Source organism: Silurus meridionalis, chromosome 4 (genome assembly GCF_014805685.1).
Source record: "Silurus meridionalis isolate SWU-2019-XX chromosome 4, ASM1480568v1, whole genome shotgun sequence".
NCBI classification, from domain to species: domain Eukaryota; kingdom Metazoa; phylum Chordata; class Actinopteri; order Siluriformes; family Siluridae; genus Silurus; species Silurus meridionalis.
The window spans coordinates 30,375,426-30,403,211 of record NC_060887.1 but is presented as its reverse complement, the minus strand read 5'-3'; the positions used below and the strand labels follow the sequence as shown (position 1 = coordinate 30,403,211).

The window sequence follows — 27,786 nt, the reverse complement described above, 5'->3', positions numbered from 1 at the left end:
GAGTGAACCATAATTGAGTAAGTAAGTCCGAAATGCATGATATTAAGCTTTTAATGGTGTTAAAAACAAATCACTGGTCACTGAGTAGGAATGAAACAAATGCACTCCTGAGAGCTTCAGTGCCACCATTTGCTAATTTACTTTGCCCTTAATCATGTCCCTAGTCTTCTTGTATACAAAGGTCAAATTTGATTTGATTTGATTTGATTCGACTTTATCGTCATTGCAAGTTAAGGTACAAGGCAACGAAATGCAGTTAGCATCTAACCAAAAGTAAATTTCCTCAACAATGATTTATAATGCATCATAATGTTTTGCCATTTTGGATTATTTTTCCCGAATGCAGTATTTAGCAAGACTGAGAATAACTATGCACTTTCCATGCCTCCATTCCTCTAGACATTCGTTACATACTAGGGATGATAAGATTTACAAGTATGCATTGATGCGGCATAAAAGTTAATGATGTGATGCATGGATTTAAAAATGTGTGCATCGGACACCAGTTGGCATTTGTATCGCGATGCTTCGTTTTTAGCAATTTGCATGGCAGATTAACATGGCAGAGGTAGAGCTGCATCTTCCTGGAGAAAGAACAGGTTTTATTCACCTTTTTTACTTACTTACTACCTGTACCAATTTGAATTGCATAGCATCATATTTTTTCCATTGCATCGTATTGCATTGTGTTGAATCACACTGTGTTGAATCAAAACGAAATTGGATCGCACTGCATCGTAATCGGGGTGAATTGTATCATATCGCATCGCATCGGTTGCTGATTCTTGTGCATATTTTATGTATCGTTGAATATGATTAGAGATTCCCTAGTACATACTATTAGCCCCTGTCCTGCTCTATACAAAGACTATTAGACTATGAGTATTTCCTGTTTTTCTCTAAACATTTCTTTTTCTTCCACTCATCTCTCTCCCTATGTCAACTGCTTAAGACAGATGTCCCAGAACACTACAGGCTTGTTTATGTGTTTTATGGTGGTCTGTATCTTGTGGTAAACCCTCTGAAGTGATGCTGCTCTGTTCTTCTCTTCATTCTAGTCATGTCTACATCCTGGACATTTTTATCTCTCTGAGATCAACATCTAAGCAGAGGTTTTTATTTTGTCTACTTTGGTGGCTGTCCATGCTGTGTGTTGGTTTGCCTTTGCTGTGCTCGTCGTTTATTATGCAGGTGATTTCAAAGCATGTAAAACATTGCCCTGCATCTGATTTGCCATTGTTTATTTTTTTAATGAAGGACTTCTTTACTCGTGTTTAAATTTCTTAAGTTCTCATGTGGATAGACAACAACAACAGACACCATACATGTAGGATCATACAGAGTCTATGCTGTCTATCCTGTTTGTTCGCTTTCTAGTGTATGAATGAATAATACACAATTAAGCAAAAAAAGATATCTAATTGTTTCGCACTGCAGTCTGAAGTTTTAAGGCCTCACATTTTAATTAATGCCTTATTTATTAGTGCAATTAGTGCAATTAGAATCACAGGACATCCGTGCATTATTTCATTTGGCTTGTTCGCTGATAAGCTCCAGTTACTTATAATGTCCTGTCCAGATTGCTGTATGTTCATTTCATATATTCTTTAAAAACCTCTCTGTATACCTAAAACAAGAGCAGCTGATGGCCAGTGATTTCTTGGCGGCTCTTCAAAGGAAATCTGCTGCGCACTCCAACAGAAAAGGACCAGAGCCTCTGTGAGTGAATGACCTATCCAGTCCATTTAGAAAAGTTTTTCTCTCTTTTCCTTTCGAAGGCTAAATCAATGGCGGGTGCCAGGCAGAACATCTAAAGAAGGCCGTCTTGCTTCTTTCAAGAGGCTCGAGGCCTCGTCTCATCAAAGCTCCAAGCTTCCATTAAGGTGAAATAGCTGGGCGATTACAGTGACACAGCCTGGAATCCTCCACTCTCTCACTCTCTCTCTCTCGCTCTCTCTCTCCCTCTCTCCCTCCCTCCACAGAAACATGCAGCAGTCCAGCACTAACAAGGTGTCATTATTGTCCCAAGCTCTCAGCTCCTACATTTGTCTCTTTTTTCAGCTATCTTTCAAGTTGTTGATGTTTCAGACTCGGAGTCCAATTCTCTCTTTCTATTTCTTTATAGTCAAATAATTTTTATTATCCAGTAGTTGTCTTTTTTTCCCAAACTCATTTATCAACAAACTCACTGATTTGCACAGTATAAACTGTGTTGTGTTCGCACTTTCCTCTCTTTGGCAGGTGCAATTATTGGCATAAGAGGGCTTCCCGTAGCTGGAACGTTGTCTGGACAGCCACTGTAATATCAATGGGACTTTCTTTTTCAGAAAGGAGGGGGTTGCTGCTGGCAGAGGGTGCAAGGTTAAAGTAATGCCACTGGCTCAGCTGTTTCTGATTGCCCCCCACCAAAAAAGTTCTTTGAGACATCTCTTTCATGTCTTTGGAGTTTTAGAAGACTGACGGGAATCTATGAAAGCCTTCTTGGCCTCATCACATACTTTCCCTGCAGTAAATAAAAGTAAGTGAAAAGCCCTCACCTGCTCCTCAGTATGATGGGAGGAGTGAGGGAAACTTTTATTCACTCTCGCTCTTTTTCATCACATAAGTACAAAAGGAAAAAAAAAACTACTTCTCCTCCAGACTATATATATCTAACAGCTGACACTGAATACATTGTTCAAAAAAATAAGGTAATGCATTCTCTGCTTTATAGCAAGTGTTGGACTGGCCCTACATACCCACAAACCAAAAAATGTATTTGATTTTTGTATTTGATTTTTGCCCAACTAAGAACGAAAAGAACTGCACCGCTTTAAACAACAGCCAAGAGTCTGGATGTCAGGCATGGTGTTAAAGTTGTGATATAATATTAGAAAGCACTGAAATAATGAATGCTGTGTTAACATATTTACTATGTCCAGATGTAAATAAATAAAAATTCGACAACAAATTAATAAAAAATTTAAAATGCCAATTCTATGTTTCACTGCAAATTCCACAAATTGCTGATTACATGAATTCTTTCAAGACCTGTAATCAGCTCTAGACTTATACCCCTAATAATTACATGCATTCATTTCTTTCTAGTTACTGAACGTCACAAATCACCTCAGTGCAATTGCATTATATTTAAATTTATATGACATTTATGGGATTTAGCAGACATTTTTATCCAGAGCAACTCAGTCATCACATCTATTCAACTGAGCAGTTGAAGATTAATGGACTTGCTCAAAGGGCTCAGCAGTGGTTGTTTGGTTGTGCTGGGATTCAAACTTATGACCTTCTGATCAGAAGTCATCCAGCACTTTAATTACTGAGCTACCACATCCCATTTCTAAGCCCGTGTTTCTATTCAACTTTCCTAGACCTTATTCTGTCATTTTATACATTTCCTGATTATTGTCATTTGTTCTTTATTATTTTTATAGTGAGTTTGTTTTCTTTGGAAACTCTGACCATGCATTCATTGCTTCAAGTCTAAGCCTTGTTTCCTGTTTTTGATTCTTGCTTGTTCTTCATGGTTGTGATTGTGGACCTTATTTGATGCTGCCTGCTGGATATTTGACCTATTCTGTGAATTATGAGTATCGGATTTGCCCTAAAGAAGCCCTGTTTATGGCCTGTCTTTAATTTCCACATTTTACACTAAATATTCATTGTGAATTCTAACTAAAATGCTTTTTGATAAGTAAACTGAACAATAAACCAAGGTTTTAATAGACACATAGTGCTATACACTCTAAACACACATTTACAGAAAAGCTTTATTGACCAAACTGGTGTGTGCATGTAAAAATATGCGAGCATGTGATTTACTTCTCACCTGGTCGCACGCATCTTTACACTGGGGGAGCTCCACGGCATGATGGCAGCAGGAGGGATCTAGAAAAGGCCAAAATGTACACAGAAAAAAAGGAGTACAGAGTCAGTTCTATTAGCTCTAATCCACTGCCCAATCTACATCAATACATACACACATCATCAACACGATCTGTATAGGGTCTGAGGATAGATGTGTTGATGGGTAAGAAAGTAAAAGGAAAGTACAGGTCTCTGGATGAGTACTGGTAAGATAAACTTGAGATCTGGTGACAGATATTTTGTATATATATTGTATATGAATTGTATAGGATTTACATTATTATTATCACAATCAATCCATTCTATAAGACCCAGCAAAGTTACCCCCCCCCCCCCCCTCCCCCTTTAACAAAAACAATAAATTTTATTTACTGTGTTATCAAACCTGAATATATATGATTAGCTTTGAGAATGCTGCCACTGGCAATATTATGTTGTTTGCTAAATTGAAATCTTAAATAATCACACGCTAATTTCCAATTTTGTTGAGTTGGTAAGTCTAAAACAAACTTATGTCCACAATTAACGCTGAATACATTAGCAAATACATGTTTTTTTGTTACATTTTGGACTTCCGTCCACACCAAAAATGCATTTTGTCCAGCAAAAACTGAGCTAGCATAGCGGAAAATTTCAGCTGTTTTGCTGGCAGTTTTTAACATATCCATGTACTAAGTTTCCAGGATGTGTTTACTGCCCTGTTACTGGAAGCCTGAATCCTGGCCCAAATTCTTGGTTGGCAATTCAAGTGAGTATAACTAGCCCTGTTTTCTGGATGGAAAGGACGTCATTGCTCTCTTCAGGTCAAGTACAGAATATACTGGTGCATTCAGCAGCCCTTGCACCAAGTCTGTCTGAAAGGGTGGCTTTGTACATAATATGTGTCAGAAGGTGCATAGGCTTTTATCATCCAATATTGGTAGCTGTATAAAATACTAGCAGAAATGAATTTGATATAAATAAATATTTAAATTCCAACTTTATATTAAATCTCATGAAACTGCACATGGTTACTGAGGCAAATTATGCTTTTTAAAGGGTCGGGTGACTTAGGCATGCAGTCTGGCAGATATATATTCTTTGCTCACATGCCTTCCAGCTAACTTTGGACAAAAACATCTTGCCTGATTGGCTACGTTTTTGCTCATGATTGACTCAGCTGCTCTTCTGAGTTGTTGCTAGAACACAGTCAACAATAAAGACTCAAAGCAGCATTATTCAACCTGACTGTTTTGAGAGTGAACAGGATAAAAACAGATAAGGAACAAAAGTAAACATGAAACAGTTGTCTAGGCAAAAAACACAGGCCAAAAATGTTACAGTTTAGTCAGCATTTCCCTCTACTGCAACTCTAATCTTAATGAAAATAAACTACACAAACAATAAATTTGTATATTTATTTCATGAGGGAAAAGAGCATGTTGGAAAAATTAAAATAAAGCCATAAAACATACTGAAATATACCAAGCCCATTCAATGAAGATGAAGTGTATAAACAGAACTAGCATATTTCACAGAAAAACAGTGCATAGCAGGATAAAAAAGAGCATGCTCTTTGTGTGTGGAGGCAATGGTTTGTTTATAATAATCACAACGGGGAGGTAAGGCTTTGAGGACCTTATGCAAACATATTTTCATCTGGTAATGCTCTTACACAAAATATCATTATTATCAGACTGGTGTGCTTTCATCTCTGCCCAGCCTCGACCGTCATCCATTTGCATCTCATCCAAAGCCTGAGCCTTTCATCAGTGTGATTCGATCTGTTTCTTTGCTTTTGTCCGCTATGTCTTTTACCTTTTTTCCTTCCTCTTCAGACGATGTAAGGAGGAGCAGAGTGCAGGCTGTGATTGAGCTCTGCTCAGTACAGGTTTGAGTGGCATCACAGGTTCAGGAGAAAGTCATGGGGGTCTGTCGTTGAGAGTCTGGACTGGTACTGGATTCTATCACTAAGGGTTACGTGTCTGAAACAGCCAGACGCCTTCAGGAGTGAGAGAGAACAGGATGCTTCACCTCTCAAGGTCCTGATAAAGAGAAGCTTTCTGGAATGAGCTTACAGCAGCTTTCTGTGTCATATGGTAAAGCTGGTATGCTTCAAATGAAAAAACTGAACAAAAAGAACACTACCTACCACTTAGCCATTGGAAGAATTAATTAGAACCTGGTGTATGTATTTTCCAGGACTGGAAAACCAAGTGTATTGATTGAATGTGTGTAAGGAGGCTGAGAACCCAATTACTGTGAGATTGAAGTGGAAACGCAGTAAATTTTTTTAATATAGTCCTTTCACGAGGTAGAGACTGATTATAGTGAGTGTTTGTGTGTGTGTGTGTGTGTGTGTGTATATATATATATATATATATATATATATATATATATATATATACAGCTTTTTCTCTGGCCGATGTCGATATTTAGAAATCACGGCAGACAATGGCCGATATTTGATGCCGATTTTTTTGCAGATTTTCTTTTTGCCCCATCATCTTATAATATCTTATAGTTATTAAATAAGACATGGTACAGAAAATTGCTTAAATTAAACATTTATTGAACAACACAAGTCTCTCCAATCAGTGTACTTGTTACAGTAGCAGGTTTTGGTCCCCGAGCCTACATGTTCAATTCAATTCAATTCATTTTTATTTGTATAGCGCTTTTAACAATGAACATTGTCTCAAAGCAGCTTTACACAGATAATGTGGTGATTAAAAGTGAATATGTTCTTTATAAGTAAGTTTGTCCCTGATGAGCAAGCCGATGGCAACTGTGGCAAGGAAAAACTCCCCGAAAAAAATGTTCCCTATACCAGCGGTCCCTAACCATTTTTCTGCCACGGATCAGATTAATGTTGGACAATATTTTCACGGACCGGCCTTTAAGGTGTGGCATATACCAATTTCTTTCGGCTTCTCCCGTTAGGGGTCGCCACAGCGGACCATACGCATGTTTGAATTTGGCACGTTTTTACCCTGGATGCCCTTCCTAACGCAACCCTCCCCATTTATCCGGGCTTGGGACCGGCACTGAGGCTTGTGCAACCCTAATGGCTGGGCCGCAGTGGTGAGAGTGCCATATCTTAACCACTAGACCACCAGGGAACCTAAGGTGTGGCATATAAATACAACAAAATAAAATCATACAACCGGCATAAAAACTGGTATTTTCTAAATCTAATAATAAATGTGAATCCACTGTGTTGTTTTTTGTTCATTTTGCTAGCTTGGGGGTTTGAGTTTAGCGATAATGTATTATGTGTTAGCGGCCGGAGCAGCCTCTTTAAGAAGGATGGAGGTAAGACATGTGACAGAGGCATCATGACATGCATTAAGAGTGAGTCATAGACAGATGTGGCGGAGAGAATCCGGTAATTTTCCAAAATAAAACCGTTCAGAATAAGATAAATAAAACGGAAATAATGTAAGTTATGTATTCTTTCTGTGCGGCCCGGTACCAATTGACCCACAGACCGGTGCTGGTCCTTGGCCCGGGGGTTGGGGACGACTGCCCTTAAACTACAACTGGTTGAAGACTCACTAACGATACAGTTACAAAAACCTCTCAACTCTCAACCTTTCTCCAAAACTTATTCTCATTCTTTTTCCAAAAACAGCATTATATTTTAACCAATAAAATATATAAGGTTAGATTAAGAACGAATGATAAGAATTTAAAGCCCGGGACACACCAAGCTGGCAGTTGGCCACTGGGGAATGTCAAGTGGTTTATGAGAGTCGGACGGCATGAGCTGTTTTTCTGCAATTCTAATGCGAATATGGAGCAACTTATTTTGCATTTATGAACAAATGGGAATGGTAAAACAGTAGAGATTGTAATCCAGTGATAAATGTGATGCCTTCAGTCGACTTCCTAGTACAATGACTGGTAGCTACTACACTCGTTTGTGAATGCATCATAAATATTTCCAAAGTGCATACATCTTAGCTAAAGCTTCAAGATGTAGTGTTTTCTATCATCTAAGATTAATAGATAGACACTATAAATGTTTACAGTGGAATTTCTGGCTTGCAATTATGTTGCATACGGAAATTACAAAAAAAATAGGGTTTTTATGTGCCTACTTTTAGTTACTCTGTACAGGTAGTCGTCGACTTACAACCTATGCAACTTACGACCATTCGACTTTACGACCACAATCGCTAGCCGCGGCGTACGTTATTTTTTTTACCAGCTTCCGCCATAATTTCACAGTACTGTACATATAGCCTACTCTACTTATGACCAAATCGTGTTACGAGTGTCGTATGCCTCGGCTACGCCGCTAGCCGCTGGGTACGACAGTGCGTACCAGCTTCCGGCATCATTTCACAGTACTGTACATATAGCCTACTCTACTGACCAAATCGTGTTACGACCGATCTGTGGTCGTAAGTCGACGACTACCTGCATACATGACAGATTTTAGATTTGATTTACACTGATGCAAAATGAGGATGCAGAACCAGCAGGAAAACTAAGGTTAGTGATTAAGGTGAGGTGAATTTTAAACCATCTGTGCAGCTTGTCAATCATTCCAGATTCACAAGACGATTGGCTTGTAAAGAAGATGCATATTTTTGGAAAACAAATAATAGAAGAATACTTGTTAATATTTTACACATTTTAAAAATTGTATGAAAAATGTATAAAGTTGGGCAGGTTTTACATCAGTTAAATTATTTTAACCGTCATAACTATATATAACATTTATTTTCATGGCAATATTGTAAAAAACAAAACAAAAAAAGACATTCTGTACATTCTTTCATTTGAATACATGTGCAGACCAGATTAAAAAAAAAATAAATCAAGCATTTAAATGATGTGCAATAGCAAAATATGCTCTTACAATATGTCTTCTTCTTTCGGCTGCTCCCATTAGGGGTCACCACAGCGGATCTTTCGTCTCCATACCACCCTGTCCTCTACATCTGCCTCTTTCACACAAACTACCTGCATGTCTTCCTCACAAAATGTCTATTAGACTGAAATAGATTCTAGGTGTACCTATTTCAAATGTTCATAGAGTATTTTCTCAAAAAGTTTGGCTATTTGCAATGTCAGTCAAGCATGTCAGTCTTCCTCCTGTGGTAACTTGTTCTTTATCACTGATAGGGTTTAGTAAAAATAGTTCTTTATCATAGGTTCTCTAACTCTCCAAACTGTTTGTATAATAAGGTCTTTAAATTTGTGATGAACCCACATTCAAAGTGTGAAGCAGACACACCAGAAAAAGGCTCATACTGTTAAGTTACCACAGTCACAGACTGTGTGTGAATATTAGTGGAGGAACGATATCTGAAAATATCTGAATGCATCCTTTACACTCAGAGTTACAGTAGACCCGCTTAATATATTGTAGTTATGGCTGCCAAGAAAATGTAGACATCTTCAAGCCGGAAAAGCAGCAAGATTTGTGATTTGTATTTGTCTGCAGTAATTACAAGTTTTTGGGTCACAGGAAAGAGGTTGTAGATTATCTTCACAGTGAGCCTCACATGTGCTAGCATTTTGGGCTTACCCGCTACTGTGTCTCTGTTTTTGGAAGAAAAGTAATAATGCCACCCACAAGCCACATCAAAGGAATTCTCCTCTGTGACCCCCTAAATTCAGCCCCCTCCCTCTATGACCCCCCCGCAGAGTCCTTCATGTAAACATCTAAATCAAGCTTCTTTTTTGACGAGCCACAGGAAGCCCCCTTTGCACCCCTCCCATTCCCAAGGCATGTTTTAGCAGTGGGAAGAGGGGGTCCAACAGCGTTCAAGTGGTACAGGAAGAGAAGGAGGGGTGTAACACTCGCAAGCCTCTTGCACGTAGGGTGTTTGTGAAAGTGTGTATTTGATGTCCAGAGAAGCAGGCATCTCTGGCAGAAATTAAAACCAACTTAAAAGAGCAGCTCTCTGACAGGCCCAACGAAGCTGATCAAAACTGAATGAGAACCAGACATGAAAACTCAAGGCGCAAAAGAGGGGCTGGGAAAGCTCAGGATGCGAGGCTGTGGCACTCCAACCCGAGACACTTCCACAAGAAGGCATGATGTGTCTGGATTCTATTTGGGCTCAAAACTGTCAGCATGAGGAACAGCAGACATGCTAGCCCCTGACATGTCAGGCTCATATGGGGTTCAATCCAGGGATGAGGAAACAAAAAAAAAAAGAGCAAGGTCTCAGGGGGACATCTGTTCCTGGACTGTCTCTGTTAGAGCTTGCAAAATCTTGGTGCTTGCATTCCTTCACAGATTGTCTGGTCAAAGTACTATGCCCTTAAGCAACAAAGGGGGCAAATATCTCAGACATTAACAAAGCTGTCTGTGCAGGGATGTGACCAGAGATCAACTTAAGTGGTAGAAGCATTTACTATTATAAAGGTTAATGACTTCTTGGAAACAGATATAAGCACATTTTAAAATGTGCATGAAAAAATCAACCATGTGAGGCTAATGTCATTGTATTATTACCATATATAAGTGATCCATTTTTTTTTATTCTATCTGCATAACTGCATTATCTGATTTGGAACAAGAGTATGGCCAGTAAGAAAGTACATCTTGAAAGAAGTTGAAGTGCATTCTAGGTAAATATGGACCATTGTCCTGTCCTTTTATACATACTTCCAATGTGCCTAATTCATTCCAACACCATACCTGCATGGAGTTCTCTTCAATTGAAGATCACTCTGTGCAGCTAGGGATGGTTCCTCATGAACAGCCTAAAGATCCTGAGCAACTCAAGAACTATGAGGATGAATTTAGACTGTAATTAATATCAGCAGACTGCTACTATGAATGCAATTTGCACAGTTCTGCATTTAGGCATCAATCAGTACACGTGAACAATGATAAAACTATAATTAATGGACATTTGTTGTGTTTCAAATGAGCATGGGTTCCCTTTTTGAGGCTGGTTCCACTAAAGGTTTCTTCCTCATACCATCTCAAGGAGTTTTTCCTTGCCATAGTCACTACTGGCTCGCTCATTAGGGATAAACTTACAAAGAAACAAATTTATAGGTACTACACTTATACATTCATACTTATCTCTGTAAATCTGCTCTGTGACAGTGTCCATTGTTAACAGCATGGTCATGGTTTACAGTGACCGACTGCTTTATTAATATTTGGGCACAACTAAAAATCTGTCAGAGAATATCACTGGCATGAGTGAAATAAACGTGCAGCTCAGATTATAAAACAATTCAGCATAAACCACTAACCGAAACCAATTTGAGTGATTTGTCTCAGTTTTAGGAACTGTCAAACCCAAAAGTCACATACCACACTAACAGCGTGGACATATTTATCACTGTTTTTCCCCAGTTTTCTATGGTTTATATGGTTTATATGTAATTCAAACAAACAAACTCTTTCTGGTTTCTGGTTCCTCTGAATTTAAAATACAGATACGTAAAGAACTCAAAGAAGTTATAGCCACTGCACATGCAATTCTTTTGCTGCATCTATCCATTCACCCATAATACACTGTTTTCTATTCATTCAGATAAGACAAATGAGACAGCTCTTTCTGTGTAAGTTTGCTGGTGTTTGAGACATAGATAAATAGCTGCACACTATATTGAAGAAAGCATTGGGACACCTGACTTTTCCAAACATATTTGGTTCTTCCGCAAACCTTTACCACAAAGTTTTTGGATGTGGCAGCATTAAATTTTCATTTACTTAAACTAAGAGACACAATCCTGTCACTGTGCACAAAGCGAGCTCCATTAAGATATGCTTTACAAGGGTTGGAGTGATCTTAAGAGGCCTACTACAGACCTCTCACCTCAACCCTACTGAAAAACACCTTTGGAATTATTTGGAGCGCTGACTGCACCCCAGGCCTCCTCACCCTACATTAGTACCTGGCTTTACTAACCCCTTTCCGACTCAATGAGCACAAATCTCAAGCATACTCCAAAATCTAGTGGAACACCTTCCCAGAAGAGTGGAGGATATTATAACAACAAAAGGGAACTAAATGTGGAATGAGATGTTCAAAAAGTGCATTTAACTCTTATGGTGAGATCTACAGAAACTTTTGTCTTCACCAAGTCCAAGTTTGAAGTTCAAGCATTATTTCTATAGCGCTTTTCACAATGAACATTGTCTCAAAGCAGCTTTACAGATCGTAAGAATTATAGAACAAAAGTTTTCAATGGACTATTTTTAAACTAAGTATCGCAGAAGCAGAAGTTCTAAATAAGCAAAAACTCTATGCATTTGCTGATTTGGTATTGTTAAAAGCACTTTACCTAATAGCCTTGCTAAGATTCTTGTCAAGGCTAATTACCTGGCAAAAGAAATAGCTGGCACTCTACAGCATAACTGACAGCAGTAATGTGGAGCAAACGTTAGTCAAATCAGCTGCCAGTTCTGGCAAATAGCAAATATTATCTGAGGCAAGCTTGCTTTATTTTCTCTGAGGATTTGCATAGCATAAGCTGGCTTTTGCTCACTGTAATTGGGAAATTTGTGCTTGAAGTACTTCTGCACTGTTAAGGGCAGCAGGGCAATCTGGGTTCTCTTTGTGGTTGCCGCCCAGCTCCTTTAACGAGCTGCCATTTTAATGACACAACTGAAGGTGCAGCAGAGCATTCAGGCCAAACTACAGCGCCAGTCCTGTGCTCCGTGCACTCGTCTAGCTCCTTTTGTTTTCCTGACCCTGAGAGAAGGCCGCAAGGCATTCAGCCCTGGCCATACAAATTACAGTTGCTTAAGAAGTTGATAAAGGCTCAGTAACAATCGCATGCACTAGCAGTGATTGTGTAATTTTTTTAAACAAAAAATATAACAGTTTTTATTATTCATGTTTGTCAGATTAAATGGGTTTATTTTAGGCCCGTTTGTGTGTGTGTGTGTGTGTGTGTGTGTGTGTGTGTGTGTGTGTGTGTGTGTGTGTGTGTGTGTGTGTGTGTTTTCATTCTTGATTAGGGGTACACAAAGGGCAGCTAAAAGCGCTCGTCAGAATTTTTGTGTCAGGCGTCCTTGTGGCTGCTAATGAGAAAGAGAACAGCAACATAGAACTTGTTACACTTGAATTTGTTATGCCATTGTTATGCAAATGTTGAAGTTGTACATAAAAAAACAGTGGGGGTTAACTGTTGTGTTCTAGTCATGCTGTTAGTTTAACTGGCACTATTAAGAATATTTGCTTACATGTAGTTACATTATAGTCCACAAATTAATGGACACCTGATCATCACAACCATATGTACTCAATGAGCATCTCATTTTACATTTAGCTGTTGTAATCACCTCCAATCGTCTGGCATAAATACCAAAAACATTTAGTGAGCATCATTTCTGTGTGTAGGAACCCCTTATTGATATAAATTTTTTCACTGAATCTCATCACAAGTATTTGCATGAGCCTATGCACTGTCCTGCTGCCATGTGATTGGCTGGATAATTGCACAAATATGTACAGGTGTTACTATTAAAGCGTTAAAATCTTTTCAAATTTATCAAACCATTTCACTCTAAGCATTGATGATACCCATGCAGAAAAGTGGTCAAATATATTGTAGAGTTACATTCTTGAAGTATATGATTGAAATTTTGACTTGCAGGATTTGTGATCATTTAGCCACAAAGACATTAGTGAGATCAGACTCTGATGTAGGGTGGGGTGGTTTCGTGTGTAGTTGGGGTTGAGGTCAGGGTTCTGTGCAGGACACTCAGGGTTTTTCCAATCCAGCCTTCACAAATCATGATTCATGGAGCTGGCTTTGTGCATTGTCATGCTGGAGCAGGAATGTGCCTCTTACTTCCAGCAAAAAGAAATTGTAATTTTACAGCTTACATTTTTAACATTTGTTTGCTTTCAACTTTGTTGATAGTGTATTCATGTATTTGCCTTCAATTGAATTACTAGTTAATTTAAAGTAATGTATTATAGTAATGTTTGTAACTGTAAATGATAGACAAAATGGAAACTTTTGATTTTTTTTTACTTTAGAAGTAAAGAAAGCACTAAAGTTTTGTTTTGTTATTATTAGTCGTCTTCTTTTGAAGGTCTCTATGGCTAACATGAAACCATTTCTCTCTATCTCTCTCTCTCTCTCTCTCTCTCTCTCTCTCTCTCTCTCTCTCTCTCTCTCTCTCTACGCACTATGCAGCTGGGGATGGTTCTACATGAACAGCCTAAAGATCCATGAAGTTACTGAGAACTCAAGAACTTTGAGGATGGATTTTGACCTGTAAGTAATATTAACAGTCAACAATATTGCATGAACAGTTTTGCATTAAAGTAGCAACACTGAACACCTCAATAACAATGGAACTGTAATGAACGGATATTCGGTGCCACCCAGAGGAGGATGGGTTTCCTTTTGAGTCTTGTCCCTCTCAGGGTTTCTTCCTCATGCCATCTCAGGGTCAGTCCTTACCACTGACACCAGTGATTTGCTCATTTAAGATACATTTACAGCTATAAGGAACAAAGGAATCAAACTTTTAAATTCTTTAAAATCCCTTTGTCTCTGTAAAGCTGCTTTGAGACATTCTCCATTATTAAAAATTCTATACAAATAAAAATACATTGAATAAAATATCTCATTAATAAAATGAGTTACACTATTTTTACATTTACATTCATTATGAAACATGTGGAAGTGAAGGAGATCCTCTGAGAATAAAACGAGCTGCTAGAGCTGGAAGATGGAGAACATGAAAGAGCCTTATAGACAGATGTGAGGCCTTAAGAGGCAGCTAAAGCATGACTCAGCTGAAAGAAAAGACAACAGGAAAAGACAGGGGTCAAAAGAAAGAAATGGATCCATACATGATTGGACCCTGTCTCAGCTAAATAGTGCTAGTCAAATTTAGTAAAATAGATGCACCTGCATTACATTAAGCATCTGGTATGTGTCCTGGAGGTTTAGAGGGAAATTAGCTACAGCAAAGAGCTAAAGAATTTCTTAAAGATGACTACGTCATTTTTTTTAACACTCTCCCTTTTCTTTCTACAAGTGGTGTTACTCACTTCCTTGATGATAAAATCATAGAGTGACGTATCCACCCATCCCCAAGCAGCTCTTTTTGATCCAAAGAATAAAGCCTGTGGAATGTTAAGAGCATTCCTGTATACAGACCATGTGGACAGGAAATGGCTTTATAGGTAACGTTTTTTTAGCTTTGAACTTAATTTGGGATTACAGTACAAAATATTCAACGTTTTGGAAGAATTTTTTTTTTTATATAACACACTTTATGGTATGTGTTGGAGGAATTACTTTCTAAACAGCTGTGTTACAGATCAATACTGCATTATGATATATTCACGGGCCACTTCAATAAGAACATATGTAACCTATTCAATTATCTAATCAGGCAGTCAAGTGATGGTATTTCACATTAAATATCAGAAAGTGGGTAGAGTGGGGCTGGAACATGATCTTTTACTTTGACAATGAGAAAGCCAGACAGGCTAAGAATCTGGAGTATTTGAAAACCTGCTGATTTGGGATGTTTGTAGAGTGGTGCGAAAAAAACAAACAAAAAAAAATATTTAGTGAGCATCCTTTCTGTGTGTAGGAACCCTTTATTAATGTGAATCAGATTCAGAATCAGAATATGAAGATTCTGATTCACACCAGTAAATGGTATCAATAAATTATCTTTTGAACCCTGTATTAATGTGAATATTAACTGAATCTCTTGACCTATATCTGCAATATTTTGCTGCCATGTGATATGGAATTTATATTTATTTATTTATTTATTTATTTTAATTCATTTTTCAAGTCCTGTTCAAATTTAACAAGCCATTTTACTCTAATTATTGGTGATATAATTTCAGAAAAGTGGTACAATGTATTGCAAGGTTACATTCTTGCAGTATATTATTGAAATGGTGGCATAGTGCTGCATGGGTAGTGCTGCCACCTCAAATATTCCTGTTTTCTTTATTTCGGATCTGAATTCGTTGTGTGTGTGTGTGTGTGTGTGTGTGTGTGTGTGTGTGTGTGTGTGTGTGTGTGTGTGAGTGTGGGGATGCCGTATATCATTCAGAGTGTAATCCCATTTCACACCCAGTGTTTCTCAGATTCAAGACAATGAAAGAATGAATGAATGAATATTTTGAAAGGTTAATTGCTTAATAAAGAATAGCATAAGCAAAGAAAGAAAAACAGATGGAATAAGGGTTTCAGTTTCCTAGGTTGGAGACATGCCCTCAACAGCTCCAAAGATAAACACTGATATGTTCTAGGGCAGCATGGGGTCTGAGGTAATCCTTTCAAGCTGTTAAGACCCACACTGACACTTAGGAGGGGGTGAGGCAGAACAATAGAGAAGTCGATGGATGAAATGAGCAGAGTAGTTCTCTGTGTAAGATAGCTCGCTGTTAATGCAGTGTGACCATATTGCCTGTTGTCCTAACTGACAGCTAAATACACAGAAAGTGAAAAGTACTACAAAACAAGAAAGTTTCGCAAATTACCGACAAATGACTGCTGATCAGCTCTTGTTAGGGTACAAGTAATGCTGTAAAAAAAACATTTTCACATTTTCTCAGCTTTGTGTGATCTATCAACACACATACAGATGCTTCAGATAAATCTTTGATTTAAAGGCGCTGTGTGCACAAATCTTGATCGTCATCATCCTCTGTGTGAAGCCAGCCGTCGAGCTTGAGCCACTCCAAAGCCAGGCTTCCTGTGATGCCTACATATGGGCAGTTATCAATCAGGCTGTGTGACACATGCCTTCCTTGGTGTGAATGGGACATCTGCTATGGCAAAACCCGTGCTGTTTCCTCTCGTACTCCCTGAGCTGCTGCTGTTTCCTTACTGTACTGCTCAATAGAAAACATCAGAGAGCTTGGCAATTAACAGATGGAGCCCGCATGTACACAATGATCAGACTAATGGCACAAGAAGAATCATTAAAAGCACTGAGTGGTGTCTGATATATCTATTTCTCTATTTTAATTATCATTAATGTAAAAAAAATAACCATAAAATTTAAACAGGCACTAATTCGCATAGATAGTGATAGATCATACTCATTTGTTCGATTTTCTTGAGACGCCCAAAACTTTTTTAGCTTTAAATTGATCAATATCAAAAAATATAATAATAATAATAATAATAATATTTTTGTCTCTTATTTCTGATTAGTTTTATTCTCAAATTATTGAACAACCTTAAATGACTCTGATATGTAAAGCACAAACTACAGAAAAAACACAGACTAAATAACATTATTTGTGCTTCATGTACTGCTAATAAAGATTATTATGAGTCCATGTTTGGTTTGAATAATAAGATCATGAGAGTAAAGGAAAATGACTTGGTGGATGAAAACATATTAAGAAATTTTCCAAGTGCTTCAATTTGAGTATATTTGACCCAGAAATGTATTGCTGCATATTTGATTATATCTTTCATTAAAAAAAAAAAAACAAGGTTTCAAAGTACACATTGAACTATCTGCTTGTGTGACTTCCAGATCGGCTCTGTTCTAGACTTTGTGGTGAAATAAGTAGAGACCATTCAATATATTTATCAATGATTTATAACAATACTAATGTTCTATTGTAGTGTATGCCGAGAAAGACGAAAAAAAAATTGCTTTTCCATTGTTTCCCGTTACCATTATAAGACCATAGCAAAAAATCTATTTTGAATATCTGTTAAGAAAAAAAGCAGGACTTGCTCAGACAGTGAATAATGCCTGTGCCATGCTTAGCTCAGTGTTTTGGAAAACATACAGGGATTTTCTCCTGGCTGCTATCTATAGCAATCAACACCAGACCACATTATCCCTCAGTCACTTTCCATTATTTTTGCAGATAATTACAAAGGGCTTTTCTTCTCTCGTGGACGGCACTTATGTGGCTAAGTTACATTGTGTAACCACAACGTTTGAATTTTTTTGGGTTATATTTCCTGGTAGTTGCTGAACAAGGGTGTGTGCAGTGGATTCTCTCATGGCTGACTCTGAGCCTCTTTCCCAACCTGAGGTCACAGTTTTTCCCAACCTGAGGTCGCAGAACATTCTGTCTTCTGGTGAGAGCAAGTCATATCTAAAAGTGTGTCCTGTAGACTCCGGGCATAGTAATCCGAACAGTCACTGCTGCATTATAATCATATTCCGTGGTCGAAGTCTTACTGCTCGATGGCCTGAGGGATGTTTATTGCACACAAGCACTGTTCACATTGTACTGCCAAGGTGTCCGTGTTTTGGATTTCTGACTAAAACATCTGTTGGACTTAATAAGAGGGTGTGAATACCAGGTCTTGGCTGGTTCTCCTGCCTAGCTAGGTTTAGCTGGTCACAGATCATTTGAGGCTCAAAAAGTTTTTCCCGCCTTCGAGCACAAAAAACGACTCAAAGGATATTTACTCGGTGACAAAGAGAGTCAAAGGTAATAAAGTGAGTGTTCTCTGCTGATGAACGGTGTAATTATGAAGATTCAAAACATGGCTTAAATTTCCTGCCAGGGCATTTCCTGTTTGTGTAGGGTTTTTTTTTTCTTCTTTTCCATAGCTGCTTTTTTCCACAGCTGGAGTGAAAGCACAGTACTTCCTGGCTTGACACAGGAAGTATGGACAATAATTGCCACAAGCCAAGAATTCAAAAGACCTTTAGCTGCTCGTGGCTAGCTGAAATGGCCATTAGCACACTCCCTCCCATCTTTAGTAGTTGGAAAGTCATAAAGATGTACTATGCTGAATGGTCGACTCTGGTCAGTTTTTACTCCTACATTCGTGCTGAGCAGTTCGGCATTTTGGACAAAGAACGAATAATGGGCTTGGGTCAAAGTTGACTTCCTGTGCATCAATTAATCAACTTTTGACAAGAGTGAAAAATGCTGTCATGCTGTAATAGAAAATTCTCTACTTGGAAGGAATAAAAAGAAAACATTCCAATTCCTCTTACTTCTTTAAAAAAAAAAACTAAACAAACCAAAACAAACAAACAAACAAACAAACAGGAAGTCAATCTAGACTTTTATGCCACCAAGCCAACTCAGTATGTCTGCAGCTTGTCCTTTATAAATGGTCATATTCAGTATTCAGGGCAGACAATATTTGACACCCTGGGTGATAAAATCAGTTACATGTTCCCAAACCTTTTATAATGTCACAGAAGTTGCAAATATTAACTACTGTCATGGCTGAATTACTACACTTAATGTAGAAGTGATACGTTATGGAAGCCTTCAGTCCCAAAGTACATAGCTGTTTTTTTTTTTTCAGCCTGGGTATGGGAAAAAACAGCAGTGTTATGAATAGACTAAACCTTTAATATACATTATTTTATTTGCCTTTAATAACTGCTTTTTTCGGGACATTTCTTAATCCAAAACAATGCCACACTGATATTAATCAGAACTGTTTTAATGAGAATCACAATTTTTTTTTTCTTACATTTTTATTTCATCAATGGATCAATACATATTTCATCTCTTTCAAGTGAAAAAACACTTTTCCTTAGGATCAAGTGGTGGCCATTATTAACCATTCATGTTTTCTTTCATTTGCATTTTCAAAGTTAAAAATCAACAACACTTGAATGGAAGGCCCCACACAGCCACCAATTCAGAGAAACGGTGACTGGAAATTGTATTCGATTCTTAGAGTTCAAGCCTGCAGCCAAAAGAGAATTGTTTATTTTGTCTCAGGAAACAGGACAAAGTGGCTAAAATCTGTGTAGTCGCCATAAATAATAGACAATAATCCTGGGCAAAATAAACCAAACATTGACCTAGCATAAAGTGGCTAATATTATGTCTTTAATAGTCTTTACAACTACATTACCTGTCAGAAAATGAGCAAGAAAAACAGATAAAGTAAATTAGTATGGGATCATTTTTATCATGATTTTACCTTTTAATACAGAGAAAGTAGAGAAGTGAATTCCCTGTTTCCAGGTTATCGCCTAACACTTCAACGCAGCAAAGGTAAACGAGCAAATGATGGCAAAGGAGCTCCTACAAGGGTATCTATTTAATTCTTGCTCATTTTCTGACCTATGATTTGTTTTTAATATAATTTCAAGCTTCATATTTTGCCATGTTTGTCTTGGTCAAATTCAAGCAGTGAGTGAATTTTGAATTGATCTTGTTAAACAAATGGACATTGGCTTTAGAAGTCTATCAGGCAAATGTCATGTCCAAGGTCAGTTCAGTAAAGATCTAAAAAGCAAAAACCAATAAACATTCCAAACATGGCCAACACGTGCCAATGACTCTGTCCTGAACTGCGTCAGAAACCACTTCCTTCATCAAAACTCTTATATGGACTGATGTGATTGAGGCCTATAGCAAGCTCAAGCATGTGGTCAGAAAGTTTAATCCCAAATAATAATAAAAATAAGAATTCTGAATGTTTCTTCAAAGAAAGTTAAATAGCAAAAAGATACATCGCTGCTGTAAATACATCTGGAAATATTTTATACATCGGAGATAATATTTACGTATATTAAAGCGATGGCATCCTCATGGTCCATGTGCTGTGTAGGTGAAGATGGCAAAAATATGTGGTCAAGACACGAATCTGGCTGTGGAGCCTCTCACATGTGTACTCCAGGTGTTTAGGATCTATATGGCATGTGCTCTCTGAGCTTTTGAAGCACTTGGGCTCTCACTTTTATTCGGCAGATGTCAAGAACGAGCTAGTTCTCGTAGAAAAGCAGAAAGACACCACTGTTTCAGATTCAATAACAAGACATCAGAAAGGACACATTATATAGACATGTCACACAGTTACACACTGAAGGCAGAGAAAGGACATGATGAATGAAATGGTTTGCATATGTTTGGATAAAGAGCGTGACTGGTGGACTTGCTCAACAGATCGGCTGGCAAAGGATCAAACGAGAGACGCGTCCTACCCTGTTACGTAAGAGCGCCTCCTAATCCTGACAAGCTGAGGGACCTTGTCCAAACATTCACCACGTAATAACAGGTAAAAAAAACCAACAGGAGAATAAGCATAGTTCTGCAGACAAATACAGAAACCGGACAATATCTTTTCACCCTCTTTCTCTATTATTCAAATCAATTTCAACTGTATAGTTTGACTGCTTTTACGATGTTATTGCACGGTGCTTATCCAGGCACAACTTACGACTGCTTGAGCCAATGTAGAGCAACTTACTGAAAAACAAAACCATGTGACTTTATCAAGAGCCATGGGGCAAAAAGCATAGACTGCCAATGAATAACTATGTTATGTCAATAGAACCGTCAATACATTGCAGCTTAAAGATGTAGACTGCATTCATTCTTTCGCAGACACAAAGTGAAGTATAATTAGTAAGCAAGTTTTTCTCTCTATGTGTTTTCTCTTGGACTATGATAGATATGCTTTTTACAAAGACATTGCTAGGGAAACAAAGACACAGTCTTTGGCTGGTTTTTGCAATTGACTCTCATGTACTTACAGCTCAGCACACACATACACAAGATGGCAGCTGTGCATATCCTACATTCTTTGGACTTTGGAAAAAAAGGGATGGTACATGTGCACAGTAAATTGTTAGATTTGTGTCAAAAAAGTATTAAAGTTAGCTAATCAGAAACAAAAAACTATACAATAAGAAAACAAGAAAAGTAAACAAAACAAATCTACCACAATGTAAAAAGATGTATGCTACAAAATAAAGCGGTGTCTTTTGCCCAATATATCGATGTGGTGCAAGGGACAGCATTAAGCCTGTTTTTTCAGGAAATCATAAATTCTAATCCTGATCATGCCATCTGTGCCTGGGATCAAAACAGGCCATGCACTCAGGGTATCATTATAACTATCATTAACGCTAATGACACTAGTCAATCACTGTCAGCGTTATGGATGCAGAGGAGAGTCCTTTCAGAGAATGTGTGTTACACTGCCTGGTGATGAAGCGTGAGCGGGAGTCCTCGGAAAAAGATGTGGTTGGCTGAATTCATGTGTCTCTATAGAAGCATACAGTATCTTATTTGTTTCCTTCAAAGGTTTGTTATATGTCGTATTAGCTTACTGCTTGGTTGGAATTGGTAGGTGACCAAAATTGGGAAGAAAATAAGCGGAAAAAATATATATAAAAACAAATATAGTATAGTGTGGTATAGTACAGTGCAGTATAGTGTATATTATAATATAGTACCTTTGTAGTGTCTAGTAAAAGCACAGAAAACTCTAGTCTATATTCAACACTTTGTATCTCAGATGTTTTATAAAAATAGTCAAGTTCTATAATATTACTATAATACAGAGCTTTTTTTAATAGATTACATAACATTTTCCTTGGTGCTATATAAGCTAAAAAAGAACAAACAAAAAAAAAAACCTTTATATGCATCATATACAAAATATGCACAGATTTGTTCAAAGTGTATGTTGTAAGCATCTCATATCCCCAAACTCTCACATCTATAATACTGCTGTGTATTTGTAATACACAGTATAGAATATATGTTAAGGTTGAGTACAGGTCTGTGCTTTTCCCGACACAGCATCTTATTGATACTGCGTGTGCTGGCAGTGAGACACATTTTCAAATCAATATGAGTTCAAATTTCATATCCATACTCCTGAAATTAATCCTATCTATTATTTAGGAAGTGGCCATTTAAAACAGATAGAAAAGCATTTGTGCATAAATAGTGCTTTGAGAGACAGAGTGAGAGTGAGAGTGAGAGAGAGAGAGAGAGAGAGAGAGAGAGAGAGAGAGAGATTTTTGTCCTTTCTTCCAGAAAATAATCTAGAAGCCCTTTTCCCCTTGACTTTCCAGAATTTCAGACAACACACAAAATGTGTTATTCATTCGAGACGCTTTGTGCAAAAAATGAGAAATAAAAAACAGAAGAAAAAGAGACAATGCTGCCTGGAGTCCTATTCTGACAAATAACTATCAAAAGTGACTACCACTTCTGTAACTTACACATTTTCATAAGGTTTAGAAAGATTTTTTCCCCAGACACTCTACTCAGAGAACCCTGAAATACTGTAAATTTCCAGAATTTCTGATGTTACACTTAAACCGTGAGCTGTACGAAGAACTAAAGCTGTTTAAAGGAGGGAGCCTCTGAGTGCCACCTCTCCCCAACCCCCTTCATGTCCTGAATCTCACTTGAAGGAGCTTAAATGGGTTGCAGATGCTCGCTAGGGAAAAAAGGAGAACTTCAAATAGGTACAACATGAGAAGATTTACTTGACCAGACAGATGTGAGGGGAACCTCTGGACAGCTCGGTGTGCAATAGCTGCATATCTGGGGCAACAATTGAAATAAAAACAAAGGATATACCCGATTCTTGAGAATGTCCATGTTATAGAGGAATAACATCTGATCTGGCATTATATGTGATCTCAACACTCACCCTGTAGTGAATTCCAGGTGGCCTAAGAGTCATTTTACATGTTAATTGCTTTGCATAGTGCTTTTTGATTAAATAAATAAATTAGAAATGTGTAGAAAATGGCTTTCAGTCAGGGGTTTAGACTAACACTTTGCCAGACTGCCATTTGCTTTACAAGAGCATGCCAAACAAATACAAACAGAGAAGGCCAAATGGACTAGTGAACAAAATGTCAAGTTAGGCCTTGCTAGCATCCTACTTGAGATTTCTATGGTGTTAGAAGACACTTCACACTCTCTCTTATAAATGCAAATGAAATGAAATTATTTCTATTTTTGTTTTTTTACGGGTTGTACCTATAAAAAGACACCAACAATGCGATAACACAGGATCAAACTTATAAAAAAAATTATTTCAACAAACAAATAAACAAAGTCAGCATGGTTCAATACCTTCCAGTGATCCCATGCTACCTTCAAGTGCTTCACATTGTCATAATAATAACCATACAGATGTTCAAGTATATCTCTAACACTACCTGCTTATACAGTCTGAAATCATTTCCTATCCTACTAACATGGTTTAGTCAGTGTTGTAAAAAAACACACATAATCTGTGATTAGACTACTTGAATAAAAATGCATTAAATTATTATTGATGATAATAATAACAACAACAATAATCTTAATCATACAAAGTGTTCACCATTATTATAAAACCTTATAAGTGACAAATTACACACTAGGGTGACTAAAAGTTGTGTGTATTATATTTTTCAGTAAATATTTCAGTGTATATTTAAGTGTAGTTGCGACTTGAAGCGGTGTTCACGCGTCGCCTGAACTGATTCGGAAACTTACATTCATAATCATTCCGATGGCACGTGAAGGCAGCATTTTCACGCAGTACAGCTGCTATTATTGAATGGCGGCGCGTTTCATTCTAAAGAATAAAGAGCAATTTTTATAAAAGTTGGACGGTGTGTACGGGGTTATGGAGTGTGTTTCAAGTTGTGTAGCTGGGGATCTGTAATGCTGGACTTTCTGTCCGACTTGTCAGCTTGGTGTGAAAGTGTCTCGGAGGAATGACGACGAAACATAACGGACCCCGTCCATAGAAACTCCGCCATCATAAATACATATTTTTATTGTGGAAAGGAGTGGGTTTTTTTAAATGCATTATATTGAATTACAATTGTGCATCGGCGTAACACGAATAATTGGCCCTTAATCAACACTTTTCTATGGCACAAAGTGATACAAAACAACTTAAAAGAAAAGAAAAAGCCCCAAAACTGACTTACCCTGAGTATAAACGAAGGCGCAGAAGTTGCAGGCGAGAAGCAAAATGATTATCTGGCAACACACACGCATCTTACTAAGCTCCTGAAGTGCATGGTGAAGTCAAACGCAGACGAGACGCTGTCGGGCTGACCAGCTCCATGAGAACATCTCCTCCGGCCAGATAACTCTACATCAGCGTGTTTGCGGCTTTTTCTTCCGTGCCACACACACACACACACACACACACACACACACACACACACACACACGCGCGCGCACACACAACACACACACAGGCCGCCTACTAGAGATGGGTTGGCCCCGATTGCGCATGCGTATTGGTTCTAGCTCTAGATCTTGTGTCAAGTTACACAATTAATCCAATAACTTTACAAATACATAATAACCAGTGCTGGAGTAATATATGTTTAATATCCTGTCCAGTATTGTAGAATTACTGTCTGAAATGCAGCATGTTGTTTGTTTGATGTTATGGAGAACTGGTCTAACATACCAATATGTAGTATTGTAGAGCTCTGCCCTGGTGTTGGATGCTGGATATATTGTTCTTGGGTTATCATATTTTATGAGTTGCTCAGTAGCTCCTAGTTTTATAACCACAAAGACTGTATACAACTGTAGAAAGATCATTACTCATAATCTTACATTCCAGTACTCATGTTAGTTCTCATTCTCCAGTGTTCTGTATTGTTTAAAGACTATAATCACAGTCTTGATGTCACCCAAATGAGGATGGGTTCCCCTTTTGAGTCTGGTTCCTCTCAAGGTTTCTTCTTCATAACATCTAAGGGAGTTTTTCCTCGCCACAGTTACCATGGCTGCTCATCAGGGATAAATACAGATCATTCACCTTAACTGTTAAATTCTGTAAAGCTGCTTTGAGACAATGTCTGTTGTGAAAAGCACCATAGAAATAAACTTGACTTGACAATTGAGCAATAAGTACTTTTTAGTACTGTAGTATACTTTCTCAGAGTTATAATAGATGCTGAAGGATCAGTCTGATGTCCTGTCTCGTACTGCAGTATACCGTCTCTTAGTTATAATACATGCTGGAGTGACTGTATAAAATAATGTGTAGTACTATAGTATATTCTCTGTGTGTTTGGTGCTGAAGTACCAGTCTAACATGTTGTACAATACTGTAGTATGCTGGAGTATTTTTCCAACATTATATAGTACAGTAATACACTGTATCAATGTTTGATGCTGAAGTACTAGTTTAACATAGTGTTTAGAACTGAGAAATATTGTATTTTGGTTACAATAGAGCATGAAGTACATGCTTAGTATTGTAGAATACTCTCTCTGAATAATAATAGGTGCTGGAATACTAGATTAACATACTGTTTAGTACTGCAGTACACAGTATTTAAGTTATAATACATGCTGGAGCATGAAGTACCTGTTTAGTACTGTAGAATACTCTCTCTAAATTATTATAGATGCTGGTATACTAGATTAACATACTGTGTAGTACTGTATCATACTCTCTCTGTGTTTTAGGTGTCTGTGTACAACATAATGTTTAGTACATTAGTATATTGTCTCAGTGTTAGATGCTGAAGTACCTGTAAAACATACCTCATAGTACTGTTGTTTACTGTCTCTGTGTTATAATTGATGCTACTTGTATAACATACTGATTGGTACTGTTGTATACTCTTTCTGTGATTGATGCTGAAGTACCAGTCTAACATATTTTATTGTCCTGTAGTTAACTGTCTCAATATTAGATGCTGGATTACTTGTTTAACATAGCGTTTAATACTGTAAGAGCATCAGTTGTACATGTTTAGTACTGTAGCATACTCTTTCTGCTTTAGATGTTTAAGGACCAGTCTAACATACTATAGTACTGTAGTATACTCTGTGTCTTATAATAAATGTTGTACTAGTTTAACATGCTGTTTAATACTGTAATATACTGTCTAGGACACATTTAAATTTACATTTGTGGCATTTAGCAGACGCCATTGTCCAGCGCGACGTACAAAAGTGCTTTGAGTCTCTAGCAATGAATAAATCTACACTGGTATGCTAGATTACAAACTTAATATAAATATAACTCTTGCATTCTACAAAACAAACTTGGAAAGTGCTAATTTAAGTGTTTGACACTATACAGTAGTACATGAGTGGCTTTGTGTTATCTTAAATTGACCCTTGTGGTAAATGTGTGTGTGTGTGTGTGTGTGTGTGTGGGCGGGTGTGGTACTTTGCAACGAACTGCCATCCACTGTGAATGATTCCTCTTTGTGCCCAGTATTCATGATTTCACTGTGACCCTAAACTTTCTTTCGGCTTCTCCCATTAGGGGTCGCCACAGCAGATCATCCGTATTCGTGATCCACATGTTCAATTTGGCACGTTTTACGCTGGATGCCCTTCCTAACGCAACCCTCCCCATTTATCCGGGCTTGGGACCGGCAGTAAGAGTGCACTGGCTTGTGCAACCCTAATGGCTGGGTTATCAGGATAAAATGGCAAAATCTAGAGCTATACTTTCAGAACTAAAACCTAGGTGAATGTTCAAACTTAATTATAGTATAAAGCATTTACATATTACATAGATATTTTGTGGACAATAATGGTTAAAATTTTTATCTTTTTTCATATTCAGGTTTTTTGTTCTGCACTAGAATCTGTTTTCACAGTCTTATGAAGCAAAGAAAATTGTTCCATTGTTTGGTGAAGGAACTTTTCTGAACTTTAATTGAATAAACACACTGGGTCTGCTCCACACAATGAGCCTTATGTTTCAGGCAGTTCATCATATAGTGCCCAAGGCTATCCTGCAGCATCTCCATGACCATTTTGCTGCTCTAGCACACAAAGCTGATTGTTTGGTCTTCTTGCAAATTAGATTAGAAACCTACGTTCTAATTTCTATATCTCTGACATGAACAACAGCTATAGATAAAAAGTGTAAACTGCACTTAAATAATAAAACAAAAGTGTTGCATAGAAAAATCTGCATAGAAATAACGATTTATAGAAACAAACCAGGTTAATGTCTCTTTCCATTTAAATTTTCCCCTATTTGCTGGACTCTATATATGGACTCTGGGCTAGTTGTCAATAAATGTCTATATTTAAACAGGATGTAATTATAAATACTATACCACATCTAACCTTGGTAACAGAAACACCAACTATTTTTTAAGTCTAAGAATAAAACTCAACACCAATAACAGCCTCACATTAAATCTAATTAAATACAAATGCCATACAGACCCACCTACATTAAGGCACTATGCTGTCACATCCTGTGTAGTGTTCTAATTACAGCTTATGACCACAATTTTTGTTGTGGTTATGAACCAGC

At 37.6% G+C, this 27,786-nt stretch overlaps 1 protein-coding gene across 1 annotated transcript in view; it reads right to left on the bottom strand.

Moving 5' to 3' along the window:
- The window catches only part of reck (reversion-inducing-cysteine-rich protein with kazal motifs), a 66,518-nt gene extending 41,826 nt beyond the window's left edge, over positions 1 to 24,692 (bottom strand). The window contains exons 1-2 of the mRNA XM_046848476.1: positions 24,458 to 24,692; positions 3,827 to 3,885 (exon numbers count right to left, since the gene is read on the bottom strand). Of these exons, the coding sequence (XP_046704432.1) occupies positions 3,827 to 3,885; positions 24,458 to 24,527 (129 nt within the window). The 5' untranslated portion in view covers positions 24,528 to 24,692. The remainder of the gene's footprint in view (positions 1 to 3,826; positions 3,886 to 24,457) is intronic.
- Between the last annotated feature and the right edge of the window lie 3,094 nt (positions 24,693 to 27,786).